Source organism: Ambystoma mexicanum, chromosome 11 (assembly GCF_040938575.1).
Source record: "Ambystoma mexicanum isolate Mex_15411 chromosome 11, UKY_AmexF1_1, whole genome shotgun sequence".
Classification (NCBI taxonomy): domain Eukaryota; kingdom Metazoa; phylum Chordata; class Amphibia; order Caudata; family Ambystomatidae; genus Ambystoma; species Ambystoma mexicanum.
Window position 1 is genome coordinate 1,175,312,725 of NC_090934.1, and position 17,154 is coordinate 1,175,329,878.

General features: G+C 45.2%; 1 protein-coding gene across 4 annotated transcripts in view; it reads left to right on the plus strand.

The window, feature by feature from the left end:
- The window catches only part of VPS13C (vacuolar protein sorting 13 homolog C), a 5,236,720-nt gene that overhangs the window by 2,624,298 nt on the left and 2,595,268 nt on the right, over positions 1-17,154 (plus strand). For all 4 annotated transcript variants that reach the window (XM_069624493.1, XM_069624490.1, XM_069624491.1 and 1 more), the window contains one exon: positions 11,747-11,806. In XM_069624493.1, coding sequence (XP_069480594.1) covers positions 11,747-11,806 — 60 coding nt within the window. The remainder of the gene's footprint in view (positions 1-11,746; positions 11,807-17,154) is intronic.

Consider the following 17,154-nt stretch of genomic DNA (forward strand, 5'->3'; position numbering starts at 1 on the left):
TTTCAAAACATTTGCTTGTAGGACACATCCCTTACCAACAAGATCAGATTGATGCATAGCACTGTGCGCCATTCTCTGCCTTCCTCATCTGTGCCTGGGAAAACCACCCTGCACTCCTTTATAACTACTGCCTCTAAGAGAAACGTAACAATGGTGCATGGTGTAACTTTCTGCAGCACAACAGGCTGAAACAAAAATTCAATTGCCAGGTCTGATTTTTGATCCCTGGGGCTAAACTGAACAAAACCATTAGCCCATAAAGAAATAAAATTAAATGTACAGGAACCCGTGTTATCGCCCTGTCACTACAGTATGCATGCAAACACGCTGCTTCTCTTATCAGATACAAACCTGGAGTCGAGCATGCTATATCTTCCTCCGTGAAAGCAATTGACATTTGCATCTTACTCAAGAGGTCTCTACCCAGGAGATTTGCTGGGTTACATCTGTACAACACAACAAAGGAGCAGATACATTTTGTTTAGCTACTTTGATACATAGATCTTCAGTATAAGGAACCGAGGAATAGCCCCAGAGAATCCCTGTGTGTCCGTTGTTTTTCCTGATGAGGGGAATTTACCTTCCTTGATACAAGATTTTGTGGCTGTTGTATCGACCATGAATGTAAACGCTTGATGACCTACCTGCACACCTATCTGGGGTTCCTCTTCCAGATTGGTGGTACCAGACAGGGATCTTTGTGGGCTGGCCTACTCCTGGTACTTATTAGCACCGGGGGCGAAAAAGGACTCTCTCCAAAAATACTTGCACCAGTATAATGAGTACACCATTCCTTGGGTTAAAGGATTTTTCTCCCATGTCTGTACCGGTGCATGTGCTGTCATGGTCGGTGGGATCCCATAGGTCTGTGCAGCCCCAGTCACTGGGTTGTGTTCAACCCGTACCTGCAGCGATTGCACAGAGCCTGGAACATATGGCAGGGTCAAGGATTGCATTTGCTGAGCTCCCACATTAAAATATTGTGACCTGTCTCGACAATTTCGTGACCCATGTCACATCATTCCACACAACCAACGCTGAATCCCATAGAACCCTCCATAATTATTTCCCATTGGCCCATTAAACTGGCGCCCCATTCCTTCAAACCCTTCAAATGACCCACTTCCCTGTGAAAATCCTCCCGTACCCCTCAGAAAACCTCATTTGCCTTGGACCTGAGGCTTACCCGTCCATCCAACCCTTTGTCATACCTGATTCACCAGGTCCCTGTTGTTCCAATTGCCCCTGTTGTCCCTCCATATTTTTCTTTTTTTTAAACATTTTTTTATTTTATAACAACACACCAAACAATACAATAATTAGGGCTTCCATATCCATGTCAAACAAGTTAACTTTACAGACCATGTTCTTCAGTCCCACACTCTTTCCCCCCCCCCCCCAACTTGAGCCATAATGTCCATATCCTCAGCCTGTACGTCCCCAGGCGGGTCGATTGTCGTCCTCTCATCCATATCATCCTCACTGTGATTGGGCTGGGGGGGGGGGGGCACCATGGGGCCACCAATTGCCTCCATTCAATTAGGGGTCCTACTTCCTCCTCTCCTCCCCTGCTAACCGCTTCGAACCAAACAGCCGACTCCGCCTCGGCCCATTTCAAGAGGTCAGCCCACCACAAGTTCAATCTGGGCCTATGAGCTGCCTTCCAGCACATCGCAATCCTCCTTTTAGCGAGGATGTATGCCAAGTCCTTCATCTTGCTAATGTGCCTCAAATGATGTGGCCTGGGGAAACCTCCCAGCATGCATGCCCAGGCCGACTCCACCTCTAGCCTAATGCCTTTCTCAGCTAGGCGTATTTTCAGTTTAGCCCAGAATCTACCCACCTCCAGACAAGCCCAGAACATATGTAACATATCGGCTTCCTCCTCGCCGCACCTGGGGCATCTCTGGATTATCTGGCCCCCAAACCTAGCAATCTTACTGGGGGTCAAATATGCCCTATGTGTGACATATAATTGGATCTGCTGGAGCCTCGCATTTCGGGACACTTTCTTATGATATCTCTGGGCTCTATCCTATAACCCGTCCGACACAGGCTCTCCCACCTCCTCCTCCCAGAGCTGTCTCAATGAGGACAATTACTTCCCCACCTTGGACCCCAGTAGCTCATATATGCGGGATATCTCGTGCCCGCCCTCCGAGACGTCATATATCCTCTCCATGGTGGCATCCGGTTGTTCCGTGAGCACCACCACCGGCCATTTTTCTCGCACCCGCTTAACAATTCTGGAGTGGGTTATATGTTGCCCCTTATGCATCCCGGTGTCCTCCATCAATTTCTGGAAATCTAGCGCCACTCCATCTTGCCATATGTCTCCCAAAGTAACCAGACTCATTAGTTCCCAGTACCTACGGACCCCTTGTATCAATTGGGGGTCTTCTTTGCATAGCGCATCCAGCGGCACCTGCATGGAAAACCGAGCGGGGTATCCCACTAGCCGCCATGCTCTATGCCAAAACCTCCCAGCCATGTACCAACAGTCGCGCCATCTCTGGCACCTTAAGCTTAGGCAGCCACACCACCTCTCTAAGAAAATAAGGAGCCGGTTCCATGCACAACAACCTAGACTCTGCTGTTTCTTCCTCAGACAGCCATCTGCCCACGTATTGCAATTGACCCGCAAGATAATACAACTCAAGGTTCGGGAGGTTTATTCCCCCTCTGTCACATGAGTTTTGTCACTTCCTAAGAGCCACCCTGTTCCTGGAGTTATGCCAAATGAAGCCCCTGCACAAGCTGTGGAGACTAGCAAAGAAATGCCTAGGGATCACGTGCGGGATGTTTACAAAAAAATGTAACAGTCTCGGCAGGACTACCATCTTGATTAAAGCTGCTCTCTCCATCATGGCCAGGGGCAGCCTGGACCAGAAGCCCATGCTATTTTTGATCCCGTCAACTGCTTTCACCGTATTGTTTACATTCACAATAATACCAACAGATGCTAGTGACCACAATATTCTTGAAGTGTAACGGTCTGAGCAATCTGTAACACTTCAGACCAAATTGAATGGTAACTATAGCATGACTCCTAGTAGAAACAGATTAAGATGGTCAATGACCATGTTAATGCACCTTAAAACCACCTTCTTGGATACAACTCAAGTACTCTATCCCCTAAGTTCTATAGAGTACACAGACACACTTATGGTAATTAGCGAAAACTCAAAAGGTTGCCATCGACCATTGTTTACTCATCGATACCCACCTAATTTTGAAGTACAAAACTTGAAAGTAGAACCACAACGTGACCTTAGGCAGTGCACTCATGCTGAGGGGTTGAATGCTAAAAAAACGTTTGCGCTCTAAGTATAGAAATGCCATTCGCCAAATCCATAATAAACAAAGCCAACTATATGGAGAGAATATGCTTATGGCTATTTCAAATAAATCGACTGCAGAAATATGGAACCTTCTAAACTAGGAAACAAATTCGGCTACAGCAACACTGTTATTAAACTCAGTCAATGAACAAGAATGGGTGAAGCACTTCTCAGCTTTGCTCTTTACATCATCACATAATCAACTCTCAAGGACAATCACCCATACTGATGCAATGAATTTGAAATATGATCATGCGGATATCATGATGTTAATTAAGAACCTAAGCAATTCACGTGCCCCAGACCCAGATGGCCTGTCGAACGTGATGTTCAAGAAATACCCACATGAATGGGGATCAGTATTACAAATTATCTCTGACAATGTGCGTAATACTGGTGTAATTCTGAAATCTTGGACAGAGTCAATACCTATTTTTAAGAAACGAAATTGGGCCAATCCTAAGAATTACCACCCTAAAGCCTTACTCGACATATCTGGGAATTTGTTTTGCAAGGCTGATTATGACAGATCTCCAAGTGTGGATGCACCAGGCTGACCTCTTGGACCCTCACCAATCTAGACTTGTAAAAGGAACAGGAACAGCTTTTAACCTATTACTTTTATCTATGATTAAAACACAAGCCATAAATACAAGTCAGCCTATCTATTTGACCTTCATTGATTTTAAACTGTCATGATCTCTGCTTCCAAAAGGTCAGGGTTTTCCCAACTCCCTTGGAAGCAGATCCATAACCCAGGTTCCGAGTGCCAACCAGTCCCAATTGGGACCTTTTGGACCCAGTCCTGGCGCCAGTGGCACCAGGCTCATAAATATGCCCAGTCCCAGCGCTGGAAGCGCCGGGCTCATAATGCTTGGGTGGACTTACCTGCAGCAGACCATGCTGCTTACTTGCCTGCCAGTTGAGCCTCTGATCCTCTTCTGTTTGGAACTACTTTTCCTGTTGGGTGGGGCAGGAGCCACTCCCTAGGTTCAGAACACTGGAACTCTTCTGGAAAGCAGGAACTCTTTTCTTACCTAGGCGTGGCTGTGGAAGGAGACACCTAAGCACTACAGGAGGCTATTTAAACCACACCCGATGGATGAATCTTGCTTTGCGTTATTCTGCATCCTCTGCAGCAGAACGCTCATCGTGTCTTCTGCATCTGATCCTGGGCCTAAGGAAAAAGGCTTACCATCCTGAATCCAGTCTTCAGCAACACCTATAAAGACAAGAAAGAACAGGTTAGCATTACGGTCTTCTGTGACAGCGCTTCACTTACCTGGTCCATCGGCTGTCACCAACGCCTCGCGCTGCATTCCGGCATCTGAAAGACAAAAGCTTACCAACTCTTCGCACGCTCCGGAGGCCTTCGGCGCTGCATCCCGCATCTGAAAGACAAAACAAGGTGCGTTTAAAGACATTGGGGAACTTTAATACTCACGTGCCATTACTCCTTTCCACATCTAACCCAGTGGGTATTCCGGCACCCTGCAGCCGCTCCGAACTTGTACCTGCAAAATAAAAAGACAGTTAGAGCGCATCGTGAAGCAGGCAACAAGCGCTTACTTACGTGCTTCCAGGCGCTTCTATTCATCACACGGGCTCCATCTTCAACTCACTTCAGCCCGTCATCCGCCATCGCCGGAACCCTGCAAAACAAGAGACATCATTACTAAAGACTTTTAAAGACATTAGAATTACTCGAAACTTACCGTTCGTGCAGTAAACGACGGACAGCAGTCCTCTGAAGTCAAGAGGCCTGCTCCCCTTATCCAGTGAAGAAACTGGTTACAGCACCCTGCCCCGAGGCAGATGGAGAGCACGGCGTTCACTTACCTAAGGTGAGAGCGTTAACCTTTGGGGTTCTACAGGAGAAGAGAAAGGGAAGAAGAGAGAGACATTCAATAACCCAGTTCATTAATCCCATATTTTCTATCTGCAGACATCTTACCCTTCGAGTCAGACATACAGTGCACAGAGGTCCAGCCCAAAGAGCCAGCCGTGTGTTACACATCACCTTTGAAGATACGGTATACGCCCAGTCAAGACCGGCGCCTCTACGGGAATCAGGTGAGCGTTACATAAACAGGCATTCGACTAGGTTTCACGTGAATTGCTTTCGTTGAAATTAGCTGAAGCACAATATCCGACATATATTTTAAACCTTATTTATCAATTTTTTTCAGAGACACCCCTCAAAATCAAATTAACAGACGGCCTGCTCACAGCTGCAATTCCAACTAATTCTGGTCTTAAACAACGGTGTATTTTAGCTTCTGTTCTTTTTAACTTTTATATTAATGATATTCATTTACCTTGTTTTAAACCAGACACACTCCTTCCCTTCAAAGATCAATAATGAACCAGTATCTTGGCTTTTATACGCAGATGATTTGGTTTTATTAGATCAGACACCTGCTGGCCTTCAAAGAAAACTAACTGCCTTGACTCATTATGCGCAGGCAAAAGGACTGACTTTTAACATACAAAAATAAAGCACCTTAGTATTTGCACCCTCCAGGAGAAAATCGAGTGGTAAAATTTGTTGGGTCCTTAGAGAAATTCCACTTACAATTGTGAATGATTATAAATATCTAGGTCAAAATATTAACAACTGCACAGCTCTACTGTATCGAAAAGAGCTTATATTGAAAATGAATACATTAACTTCACAAGCTAGACTCATACAAAGAAAATATGGAAAATTCTCACACATCCAGGCAATCACATTTTATAAGCAAAAAGTAGTACCAGTAATTACATATGGTGCCCAGTGCAAATATCCAAAAGATCATCCAAACTGGGAACTTCTTGAAGATATCTTCTGGAACAAAATACTAAATTTACCTAAGAGTATACCAATCGCAATCCTGCGATGTGAGCTGGGCCCTGATCTCATTGGCCGCCATGGTCAGGGGCAGCCTGGACCAGAAGCCCATGCTATTTAGCCCAGAATCCTGGCATCAGCGGATCCATGCAAAGACTCTGTTGCCTTTGCTATCTAGGGCCCTTAATGGGCCAGTCACGGGTCCGTTGTATGCGTGGGAAATGTATTGCAAACAAAGTATGTCAAAATCTGATATCTCTTTACATATGTTGGTATCAAACCCTGACAAAGCTAAATTTAAATTGTGGGCATGGAATTGGAATGAAACTTGGAATAGATGTTTAAGTTATGCAAAGGTGAATTTACTTTAAAACCTATAAATACTATACCAAAGTATCTAACCAAATTCCTAGATAACAAATATTCTGCAGTCACCCTAAAATTGAGATTAAATGTATGGCTAACAAGTGCAAATAGCCATCCATTCAAAAATACCAAACACGGACATCAGCTGTCGTTTCTGCAAAACTGAAAAATCTCTTGAACCCTAAAATACTCCTGCCTATCTCTAGCTCTACAAAGAAGAGAAGCATTTTACAAACATTTTAGCCAATGTAGGATTTTAACAGAAGAAATGTTATGGTTAAAGATTTTTAATGAAGAGTCCGTATCGCTTAACATTGCCATTGTTAAATGTATACTTCATTTAAGAATCCATGATGAAGTATTTTAGACCAGTTATTTGTTTGTATATTTATGTAGCGTGCCAAACCCTGAGGTATCTGGGCACATTTACAGAGTTGCATATACACAAGGAACAGAGATGTAGATGAAATATGTACAGATGATTATTCACATTACATTATAACAAGAGAATTACATTACGTATTTACATGATTATATTAGTTATTTACAAATATGGCATGGTAATACAAAGTTATGCATCATTAGAGAAGAGCCATGTTTTGGTCTTTTTTCTAAAACTGTAGTAGGACGGTTCTGATGTTAGGACTACAGGGATGGAGTTCCACATTTTGGCTGTTAGTTTGCAACACCTTGTATGAACTCCTAATGGTACAAGCAACATCTGATTGGTAAATCCATGCGAAAGTATTCCGGCTTTGAAACTTGTAATTCTTTATTTTACTTTACTTTATTCAATTTCTAATGCACTGCAATGAACCCTAAGGCATGAGGGCGCGAGACATGACGGACAAACGAAAAGGTGACATAAAAAAAGAAAATCAAGGCCTCTGGTAAAAGAGGGCTAGGCCAGGACAGAGAATGAGAGGGAGAGTGGTCAGTAGAAAAGAAGGGTCTTGAGGGTCTTCTTGAAAGTGGTGATCGAGGATTGCTGTCGGAGCATGGAAGGAAGAGAGTTCCAGAGTTTGGATGCAGCAGAGTAGAAGGCCCCATTCTCCACCTTCTTAAGTTTGCAGCGTGGATAACATAGTAGATTCTGGTTACTTGACCTGAGAGCCCTTGGGTTGGCTTTATCTTGGATTTGATTTTGCAGGTATTTGGGCATTGTGCCAAGTCTGCATTTAAGGACTATCGTTAAAAGTCTGAATTTAACGCAAGCTTCAATCGGCAACCAGAGTAAGGAACTTTGAGCAGCTGAGACGTGATCACGTCGAGCCAGACCCGTAACTACACGGACGGCCCCGTTCTGGACTACTTGAAGTCTGTTGGAGTCAGCTTTTCCTAAGCCGGCCAGGAGACTGCCACAATAGTCGATCTTTGTACCAACTATGGCTCTCGCGATGATCTCGGCATTTGCCTGCGAGATAAAAGGTCTTAAGTGGGACAGTAGTTTCACATAGTAGGTGGAGGCAGAGATGACACTACTAACTTGAGCTCTCATATTGAGGGACTGGTCCAAAACGACACCAAGTATTTTTAGTTTTGGTTGAGGATGAATATCCACTAGGCCTAGCTTAAATGATTTATAGGTGGGGTCCAATTTGGCTAGGTAATTGGTGTTACCCACGATCATAAGCTCAGTCTTGCTTTTATTCAGAGCGAGGTTGTTGGCCATCATCCAGTTTTCAATTAGGGAAAATACTCGATTTAGCTCTTTTTCGTCCTGGGAGTGTAATCCGGAGAGTTGAACTAGAACCTGAGTATCATCGGCGTAGTTTGAGAATGAGATACCTTCATCCTCGAGCATCTTAAAAAAGGGAGCTGTGTAGATGTTATAGAGGCAGGGGGAGGTACTAGCCCCCTGGGCAACCTTGAAGAGCACCGGAATTGGTGTCGCTTCAGAATCCCCGAGGCAAACTCTACTCTTTCGATTAGCCAAAAAAGAGTTTATCCATGATGCTGCAGAGGTGGAGAAATTAGCTACCTCGGCCATTCTGGCTACCAGGATAGGATGGTCAACCAAATCGAATGCCGCGGATAAATCCAGTGACACAAGAAGAGTTGCTAGGCCTTTATCCATGCTTGCAATGAGACGTGACTTGAGGTCCAAAAGGGAGGTTTGAGACAAATCTGCGGATAACTTACTGATTTTAACCTTTGGAGCATTTTTTTTTTTGTTAACTGCTGATTGGTGTTAGTTTTATTGTAATGATTTTTAACAACTGGTGTTAATGTTTTTATTTCTGTGATGGCAATGTTGTAAATTATATGATGATGTGTGATTCTAAGAATCTTTATCCTACATGATGTAAAAAAATAACAAATGTTTGAAAAAGTTGAAGTTTTCAACTAAACAAAGAATAATAAATAAATAAAATAATGGGAGTAGTCTGGACCATCAACTAAAATATAAGCTCAAAGTTAGTCAAGTTAGTCCAAAAGAAATGTCTGTGTTAAACCTATGCTTGCCTTCACACTGTCTAATGCAATAATGTGCATGGGATAGGACTAAATAAAAACAGTGCTTCAAAGTAAAGTTCAGGATAGTATTGGAACTGATCTACAGCTGCCTTCCCCAAGTCTTGAGCCACTTGGGATTCAGCATGCGTTCCTCGCCTTTCAAAGGCTCTGCATAAAGTTCCTTTTACAAAGTTCAAACAGTTCTGGTCGCACAAGTTCAAAGTTCCTTTAGGTAACAGTTCCTCTGTGTCACCTCTCCTCAGGAAGTTTGCTCTTCATCATTAGTTCATAAGTCTTTCACAGTTAACAGGTTGGTGTATAGGGGTATCCAAGCCTTTCAACAACGCCCAATATTCCTCAGCCCCAGGCGGGACTACTCTAACACATTGGCTCTCCTCACACAGTTATTCAACAGTTCAACATATCAGAAACTTTTGATGAATACACAGTACTTCCTGCCCTGATACTTGGGCCTCTCTTTCACCCTTTTGCAGTTAAATGATAGCTTACTTTCATCAGCATGACCTCTGCACCTTTTTACAGTTCAACTTCAGCTTTTCTCAATATCTTGCACCTGGCACCTTTTTACAATTCATAACCAGGTTTTCACAGGGTCTCTGCATGCCTTTTCCCTGAAGCATAGCCCCCCTTCACCTGCTTGTTATTCACTCTCTCCGTGAACTTCACTCCTGTACACAGTGTCTCTGTTCACTAGTGCTGCTTTCACCACGTGTTAACGTACACACGAACGTTCACGTTTTTTTTCTCTCATTTTTCAACTTTCACAACGGACAATCAAAGCTTTCCTCTTCAGCGTGATTCTTATCCTATGCTTGTCCTTGTAATTATCTTACGTCTTGCAACATTTTATCCCTCACACTTTGCCGCCATTATCAACCGGGATTCCCTCTGCCTTTGAACTCGTGGGTTGTGATTTCTTTAACATCATTGTTGCGGTCTTATCGACTGAAGACCAAGGGCTCCTTGCCAGCCCCTCCACCTCTCTTGGATGGCTTCGCTGGCGACCACCCTTCCACGTACTTCACTCAGGAGACCAGCTTTGCACTTAACCCCCTTCTGGCTCCTTGGAGACACAGCTCCCTCTCCACACTTTCGTTAGCCCTTTTACACCATAGCCTCTCAGCGTCTCACCCCTCTGTTTTCTCCCAGCAGGTCTAAGATTCTCTGGGTGTCCAAGTTCGCCTGTGGTCTCGTACTCCGATTCGTGGACTTCCCAGGGCTCCAGCTCGCTCATTCTGTTTCTCTGGCTCACTCCTTTTATACACCTGTGGTGTGCTAACAGTCCTCAGGTGTGTTTGTTCTGTATTCTGTGCCTGACTTTGCCTGTCCTTGTTAATGGGACATTGATATAAATGAAAAAGTGCCTCAGTTGAATTTCGCCATGGTTTAGCAGAGCAGGGAGGTTTTGTCAAAGGGAAAAGGGGAATAGTCTGCGGTCATGTAATGGGAAGGAATGTCGTCTAGGGGGTTATTGGAAAAAGGGGGCTACCATGCCTCGCCTTTGGGCAATCCCTCCCCAATCCCAAATGGCCCTCCACCTGGTGATCCTCCCTCGGTCGTCCACCACAGGATCGGGATCCAATAGCGCTGGCCCTCCCCTAGCCACCTGTGTAGATGAAACTCATGTGGTTGTGTATATGTACTGCTCTGTAATCGTTGTTCATGAACATGTGAATCCATGCCAGGCCCCATGCTGGAGAAGGTTGAAGTCATTTACCTATAACTCCATCCATACTTGCCAACATGACCCATTCCCATCTGTAGGTGTTCATCCAGTCCTAGTTTTCTCTTTGCATTCTGGGATTTGGAGTTCCACTTGTTCTATTATAAAACTCTAAGAGTCCCAGAATGCAAAGAAAAAAAACAGGACTGAATAATCACCTACAGATTGGAATGGGTCATGTTGGTAACTATGTAACTCTTGTTCTCCAGCATGTGTCTGGCATGGATTCACATGCAAACCCTCCCTCCTTCCACTCTGTGGCTCTTTTGTTTCATGCTGCACTTTACATGCTTACCAAATCTGAAGATGGCCACCAGGGTTGGAGCTTAGGGAGAGGACTGTCGTTGGATGGGGGCAGTATGAGCCAGAGTCCAGCCTGTCAATGGGGAATATTCATGACCATGTGAATTGATCTCAGACCCATGCTGAACATGAGAACAAGAGTTACAGGTAAGTAAATTAAACATTCTCTAGCTCTTTAATGGCCACAGCCTATCCAAGACAGCATACGCAGGCTAGCCTGAGCAGCTCTCAAACTCCTCTTGCTTCCAAACAGTACATCAACATGTCATTGTTTACATCCTTTCCATTCACGCATTCACATGTTTCAAACTCCCTTACATTTCTCCTTTCTACCTTTCTTTTCCTATCCTTCCTTTGCCTCCTATTTCCATTCTCTTATTTTTCTGCAGTAAACTATGGTCTGGTCACTTCGGGCTGAAGACTCAATGAGCGCTAAAGCTTGGAAAAATATAGGTGCTTTGAGACTACTAGAGTGGTGATTTGGCTTATTACCAACGCTCCATATTTAACTAGTCCAATTCATTCTTCTGTCTCATGCCTATTTGTGTGAACAATGTAACTTTGTGATGTGCTTATGTGAACAGTTTTGTATTGTGATGCAAGTGTACTTTTTGTTTCTAACCCTCTAAAATTGCCTTGACTATAGACAAACATTTCTTTCTTATATCCCTACATCTACTGATAGCTTAATTTGTATTTTAACAGGCTGACAGGAATGGAATACACTTTAAAACCATTCACAGAAATACAGAACAAAATCTGAATGTAAGTAATTATATTTGTAGTTCAAAAGCTAAAGAATGGAAACTGTTAAAAACAAAATTAACATAGGAAAAGGTTATTGTGTATAAAATAACTTTCAGAATGGCATGGTTTGTTCTAGAATTTCGAATAATGGTTTATGTTTATCCCTGCAAAATTATGATATATGATGATAGTTAACTTGTGTAACTCTCACACATTTTGGTACATTCTTTCTCCAGCATGGGGTCTGGCATGGATTCATGTGCTCATGAATATTCCATTGTCAGGCTGGGAATCCTCAGTAAAAAAGAAAAGCAGTTTCGCTTTAGCCTGAAAACTGCTCATCTGCTCTATAACCAATCCCTCTCCTTTAGCTCATACTCTCCCCAACCAATGACAGTCGTCTACCTAATCTCCACCCCTGGTGGCCATCTTCAGATTTTTACAGCACGTTTCAGTGTTTGGAGACCTCTCACTTTGCTCTTTGAGAATTGTGATATTTTTCAAGTTTTTGGATAACTTTGATAGTTCTTTCTCTGATCCTTTCATAGTCATCAGTCTCTGTTGACTACCAGCAGCGAAGACCCGTTGTCGGTGAAGATCTACTTCCATCAACGGATCTACTCCTACTTCCTGTCCCCTTTCCTCCATACTGTATGGGCGTCCCTTGCTAAAGGGGGGGAACAGAACCTTTTTCACCAGAAAAACTTTAATTATCCTCTAAGTTTAGATGTTCGTGGCCCGGGAGCATGCGCTCCCCTGGCTCTGCTCACCAGCGCCACTCCCCAGTCCTCTTTTCCAAGTCGATGGTAGCAGACCGATTTCTCCCGCGCTCCTGGGTCAGGCCTCCGGCCTTGTAATTCCACGCACCCGTCCCCGGGATACTACTTCCCTTTTTCTTCCATAGTGAATTCTTTAGAGTTTAAGGTGCTGTGTCCTCTGGTGCCACTCTCCTTCCCGGCGCATGTCGATGACGGTGGGATTCGCAGGTGTCTGGCCTGCAAGGGTTACTTCCCAATGTCGGATTCACATGTCTGGCCTGCTCGGCGTGTGATGCACTTACCCCCTGTTTGTTGAAGAATCGCCCAGCCAGGTGGAGGAAGCTGTTCGCAAGATTACCACTGGAGAAGAACCTGAAAGGAGTACGTCCAGAGGAAGTCCAGGCCAAAGGTATGTGCCCTGTTCTCCTCTGCACCCCGCAAGGGCGACTACTTCCCTGGGTAGCGTCTAAGCAGGAGGGGCTTTCCTGGACCTAACACCAGCAAGGGGACCGAGGCTCGAGCAGCTACAGGCCATCTGGCTGAGGGATCCAGGGACCCTCCCGATCCCACTGCTGAGGGGCAGCAAGACTCTAGCACCTGGGATCTCCCTGAGAGGCTATGGCTCTGCTCTGACACCGGCCTCGATCCTGAGGGGACTCCTAAACGCAGTACCAGCACTGTCGGCGCTATGGCTGAGGTCACTCCACCTCGGAGGTGCCTACCTGAGTTTCAGGGAAGGTCTGAGCCTTCGCAATCAAGCGCACAGGCAGAGACAGGTAACAGTACAACGGTTGTTACCCAGCAGGCACATGGCGCAGTACAAGACAAATTGGCCGCCGGGCCAGACAAAATGGCAGCGCTTCCAGGGCCTTCACATTCCAATGCGCAGGCATCGGAACGCACGTCAAGGTGGGATTGGTCAACACCAGTTACTTGGTCCACCTCATATGCACCTGCATCCGCACAAGTGCAATTCTCATACCTTCGCTATGCCAGGCAAGGGGGCAACGAGAGCACAACAACAGGTACAGGTCCAAGGACCCACTCCCACGCCAACAGGCTCCCCACCAGTTTTGCGGGGACAGGTTCTTTAAGAAGTTCCTCAGCCTGATGAGATCCCCTCAAATTAGCACTATACTCATGGGGGCCATCCAGGACATGCTCCCTCCAGTACTGCCTCAACCTCCTGTCATGGTCCAGGCCCCAGTACCTGTGCTGGCCCAGGTTCCTACACCCCCCGCACTCAGGTTCACATCATCCTGGCAACTCCACCCCTGGTGCACCCCCCGCTGCAACAACCGACACTGCCAGTCAGTACTCCACAGCTGCCCGCAGCACCCCCCCCCCCCGCACTCCACCAGCAGGACACAGCAGGGGACACGGACGAAAATTCCTCCTCAGCTAGGGACTTCCATGAGAGGCTTGCAGGAATCGCTGAATATCTGGGGATCCCTCAGCCGCAGGTTCAACAACCGTAGGCGGGGGTATTGGCAGAGGTACTGACAATCCGCTCAACCACAAGAACCGGCATCCCTCTGCAGAAGGATTTAGAAGCTTTAGCCAAAAAAGGCTGGCTGAAGCCACATTCCAAACAACCTACTAACAAGTGGTTAAATGCCAAGTATAGACAGCCGGAGGGAAATGCTCTCGTTCTGTCAGTACACCCTCAGCCTCATTCCTCAGTTATAGCAGCAACCTCTATGTATTCTAAGCCACAAGCTTCCACATCAGCCCCTACATCGGCCCTCCTAGAAAAGGAAGACAACCTCCTGGAGGCCTATGGGAACAAAATCTAATCCAATGCCACGCTTCACCTAAGCCAGGCCAATGCGGACGCCATGCTTGCCGCAGTGAACCAAAAACATTGGCGGAGATAGCAGACTTCCTTCCTGAGCCTCCGGCGCACAGTCAGGCAAGATTCAAGGCAGGTATGGCAGAGGTGAAGATAGTGGCCCAGGATATCATGGAGTCAACTGTGGCACACATTGACACTGCAGGCAGGGCTATTTGTGTCACAGCTGTGAGAAACCTGATGGTGTCTCATGCTAGTCACTGGGGATCTGTCATCCGGTGGCCAGGACATGGCCATCACTATTGGATCCAGTTCCTGGGGGTGGACCAATGTGGGAGGATCACCTGGGTGAGGGGTCTTTGGGGATTGGAAGTGGAGCACCGAAAGGTGAGACGTGTTACCCCCTTCCTTATGACACCTTTTTCCCACCCTTCACACTTTGATGTTCACTAACTTTACCCCCACCCCGCCTTTTCCAACACAAACACTTTCTCACACCATGAGCAACAATGACTAGGACAAGAGCTGTTTACCTGACATGTCCCAATACAAGGGTCAGGCGGAGTCAGGCAATCGCCTACAGCTACACACACCTGACTGCCCTTTCACATCTCCATAGGGATAAAAGGCAAAGCACAAGAGCACACTCTGAGCATGGCCGAACTCACAAGGAGACAGCTATTTCAGGACGACAATTCAAACGGAGGGGAAAGGCGGCGAGACCTTCGAGCCTTCTTGTACACTATTTCAGCCTGTGATATAATCTTCGTTTTTTTGTCAAACTAAAAGCAATTGTATATATCAGTTTCACAAATTCATTTGTGTGTTGTTGTCTATGTTGTTGTTTTTCTCTTCTGCCTAAATTAGGCTCTATGCACAGTATTTATTATCTGGTGCATGACCTTTTCATTTAAGCTGTTTCTTTCAATAAAGAGACTACCTGTGAATGTTTGGATACATTTTATCCTCTAGCTAGTAAGGGCTAGTCAGTGATAGTCTAACCCCCATTCGCTAAATAGTTTTTCTTTGCTCTAAAAAACAAAACAATTTGTATTCTTCTGTTATTTTATGACTAATCATCTCGATCTACCATTGTCTAATTTATATGGATAAAGACCATAAACAGAACTAATGTGTTGTTTGTATACCATCTGATGTGGTGTTGCACCTTTTCTTCTTTTTTTCCTTCTCATTTATGTATGATATTGTCCCCCTTTATTCTATGATTGAAAGAATTACGTTTTATCTTGAAGTTTGGGTTGTATATGCTTATCTGTGTAATTCCCATTCACATTTGTAACCGTCTATTGGTTAAATTGGCTGTTTTTATTATAAATAATAAAACAAAAAAACAATTGTTTTCATACTTTTTGTACCAACCCCTTTGTTGTAGGACCATCTGATTGGTGAGATACCAAAAATACATATGAATAATTGTATGCTTTGTTCAGTTTAAGTTGCCAGTTGAATAAGCAATTGTAGTACTTAAATAATACCATAACTTGAGTTTGTTCAGGAACATTCTTGTGTTTTAGGTTAGCTTTTGTGCTCATTGAGTTCCTGAATATTTTTGGAGTTCCTCTCTTGTATATATTGAGACCTGAAAGGACGTCAGGAAGGGAGTTGCCCATGCCCTTTTCCATCTAGACTCGCGAGGCCTCCAACAAAGGAAACATAAGACTGGAAATCGCAGGTGGCAAATGGTGTGACAGATGTCAGCGGTACGTGGAACCCTCCTGCACTGATAGCCAGGGCTGGGGGAGCGGTTGCCATCGTCTTACTGTCCTTGACTCCAGCGGCAAAAGAAACGCCAACGAGTTTAACACAGCCGGTGAGTCGGAAGAACCTGATAGTGGACCGGACTGTGTTAGGCTTAAGGTTGCAGTTGCAAAATTAAGAAAATAAATAGACAGAATTCTTTTGTGAACAAACTTGATACCAGAGATAGCGTGGTCCGGCGCCACGTGGGCGCTCGTTCGGTGGTCTCTGGCAGGTACCCATCTCCTGAGAATGAGACTGTGTTGAACATATTGAGTAAAGAAATGACAAGTACTAAGAGACCATAGGGAAGGCCGGCATAAGGGGTTAAGGTGGACATACAAGGGTCAAGCCAAATCCGTTGTACAATCGAAAGTCCTTGACACATTGCAGAAGTTGTGATGATTGTGAAACGGGCGTTTGCACCCGGCTGAGGGGAACGCCATGTGAACTGTGATTTTGTGAAACCCGCACTTGCCTTAGGCTAACAGAGTGACCCAGCGAGACGGGATCACCCTTCGGAAGTCTGTTTAAGATTGACAAGTGCTTTAGAAGGTCTGAGCCCAGATGAGGGTGACCGCACTAAACCGAGGGGGTTGTTTAAAAAGACATTGAGACTTTTTGTTTGAGTATCGCAAGCGGAGGAGATTGTGAATGAAAGGCAGTAGTGAACCCGACTGAGGGACGCCAAGAGAAAAGTTAAGGAAGTGAAACCCATATTGTGAAGAATCCAAGTGAACTACATTGTGACGACAAGTATGGACCCGACTGAGGGATGCCCACATTGAATAGTTGATCTGAGCACGACTAAGGGAGACTGATGACTGAGAATAGGATCGCAGCCCAGCTGAGGGGGGGGATCCAAGGGTGAAGGGTAATCACCCGACGTGAAGATTGCCAAAAAGAACTTTTATTTTGTTGTTTTTGCCTATCTGGCCCTCTGATGCAAGAGACTTTGCATGAGAAGAGACTTGGGCACAGAAGGCCCTGATATAGAGCAAAGGATCTGTAAGCTTGTGCCAAAGCAGCCTGGAGTGTGCTGTGATAACGAGCCCTGC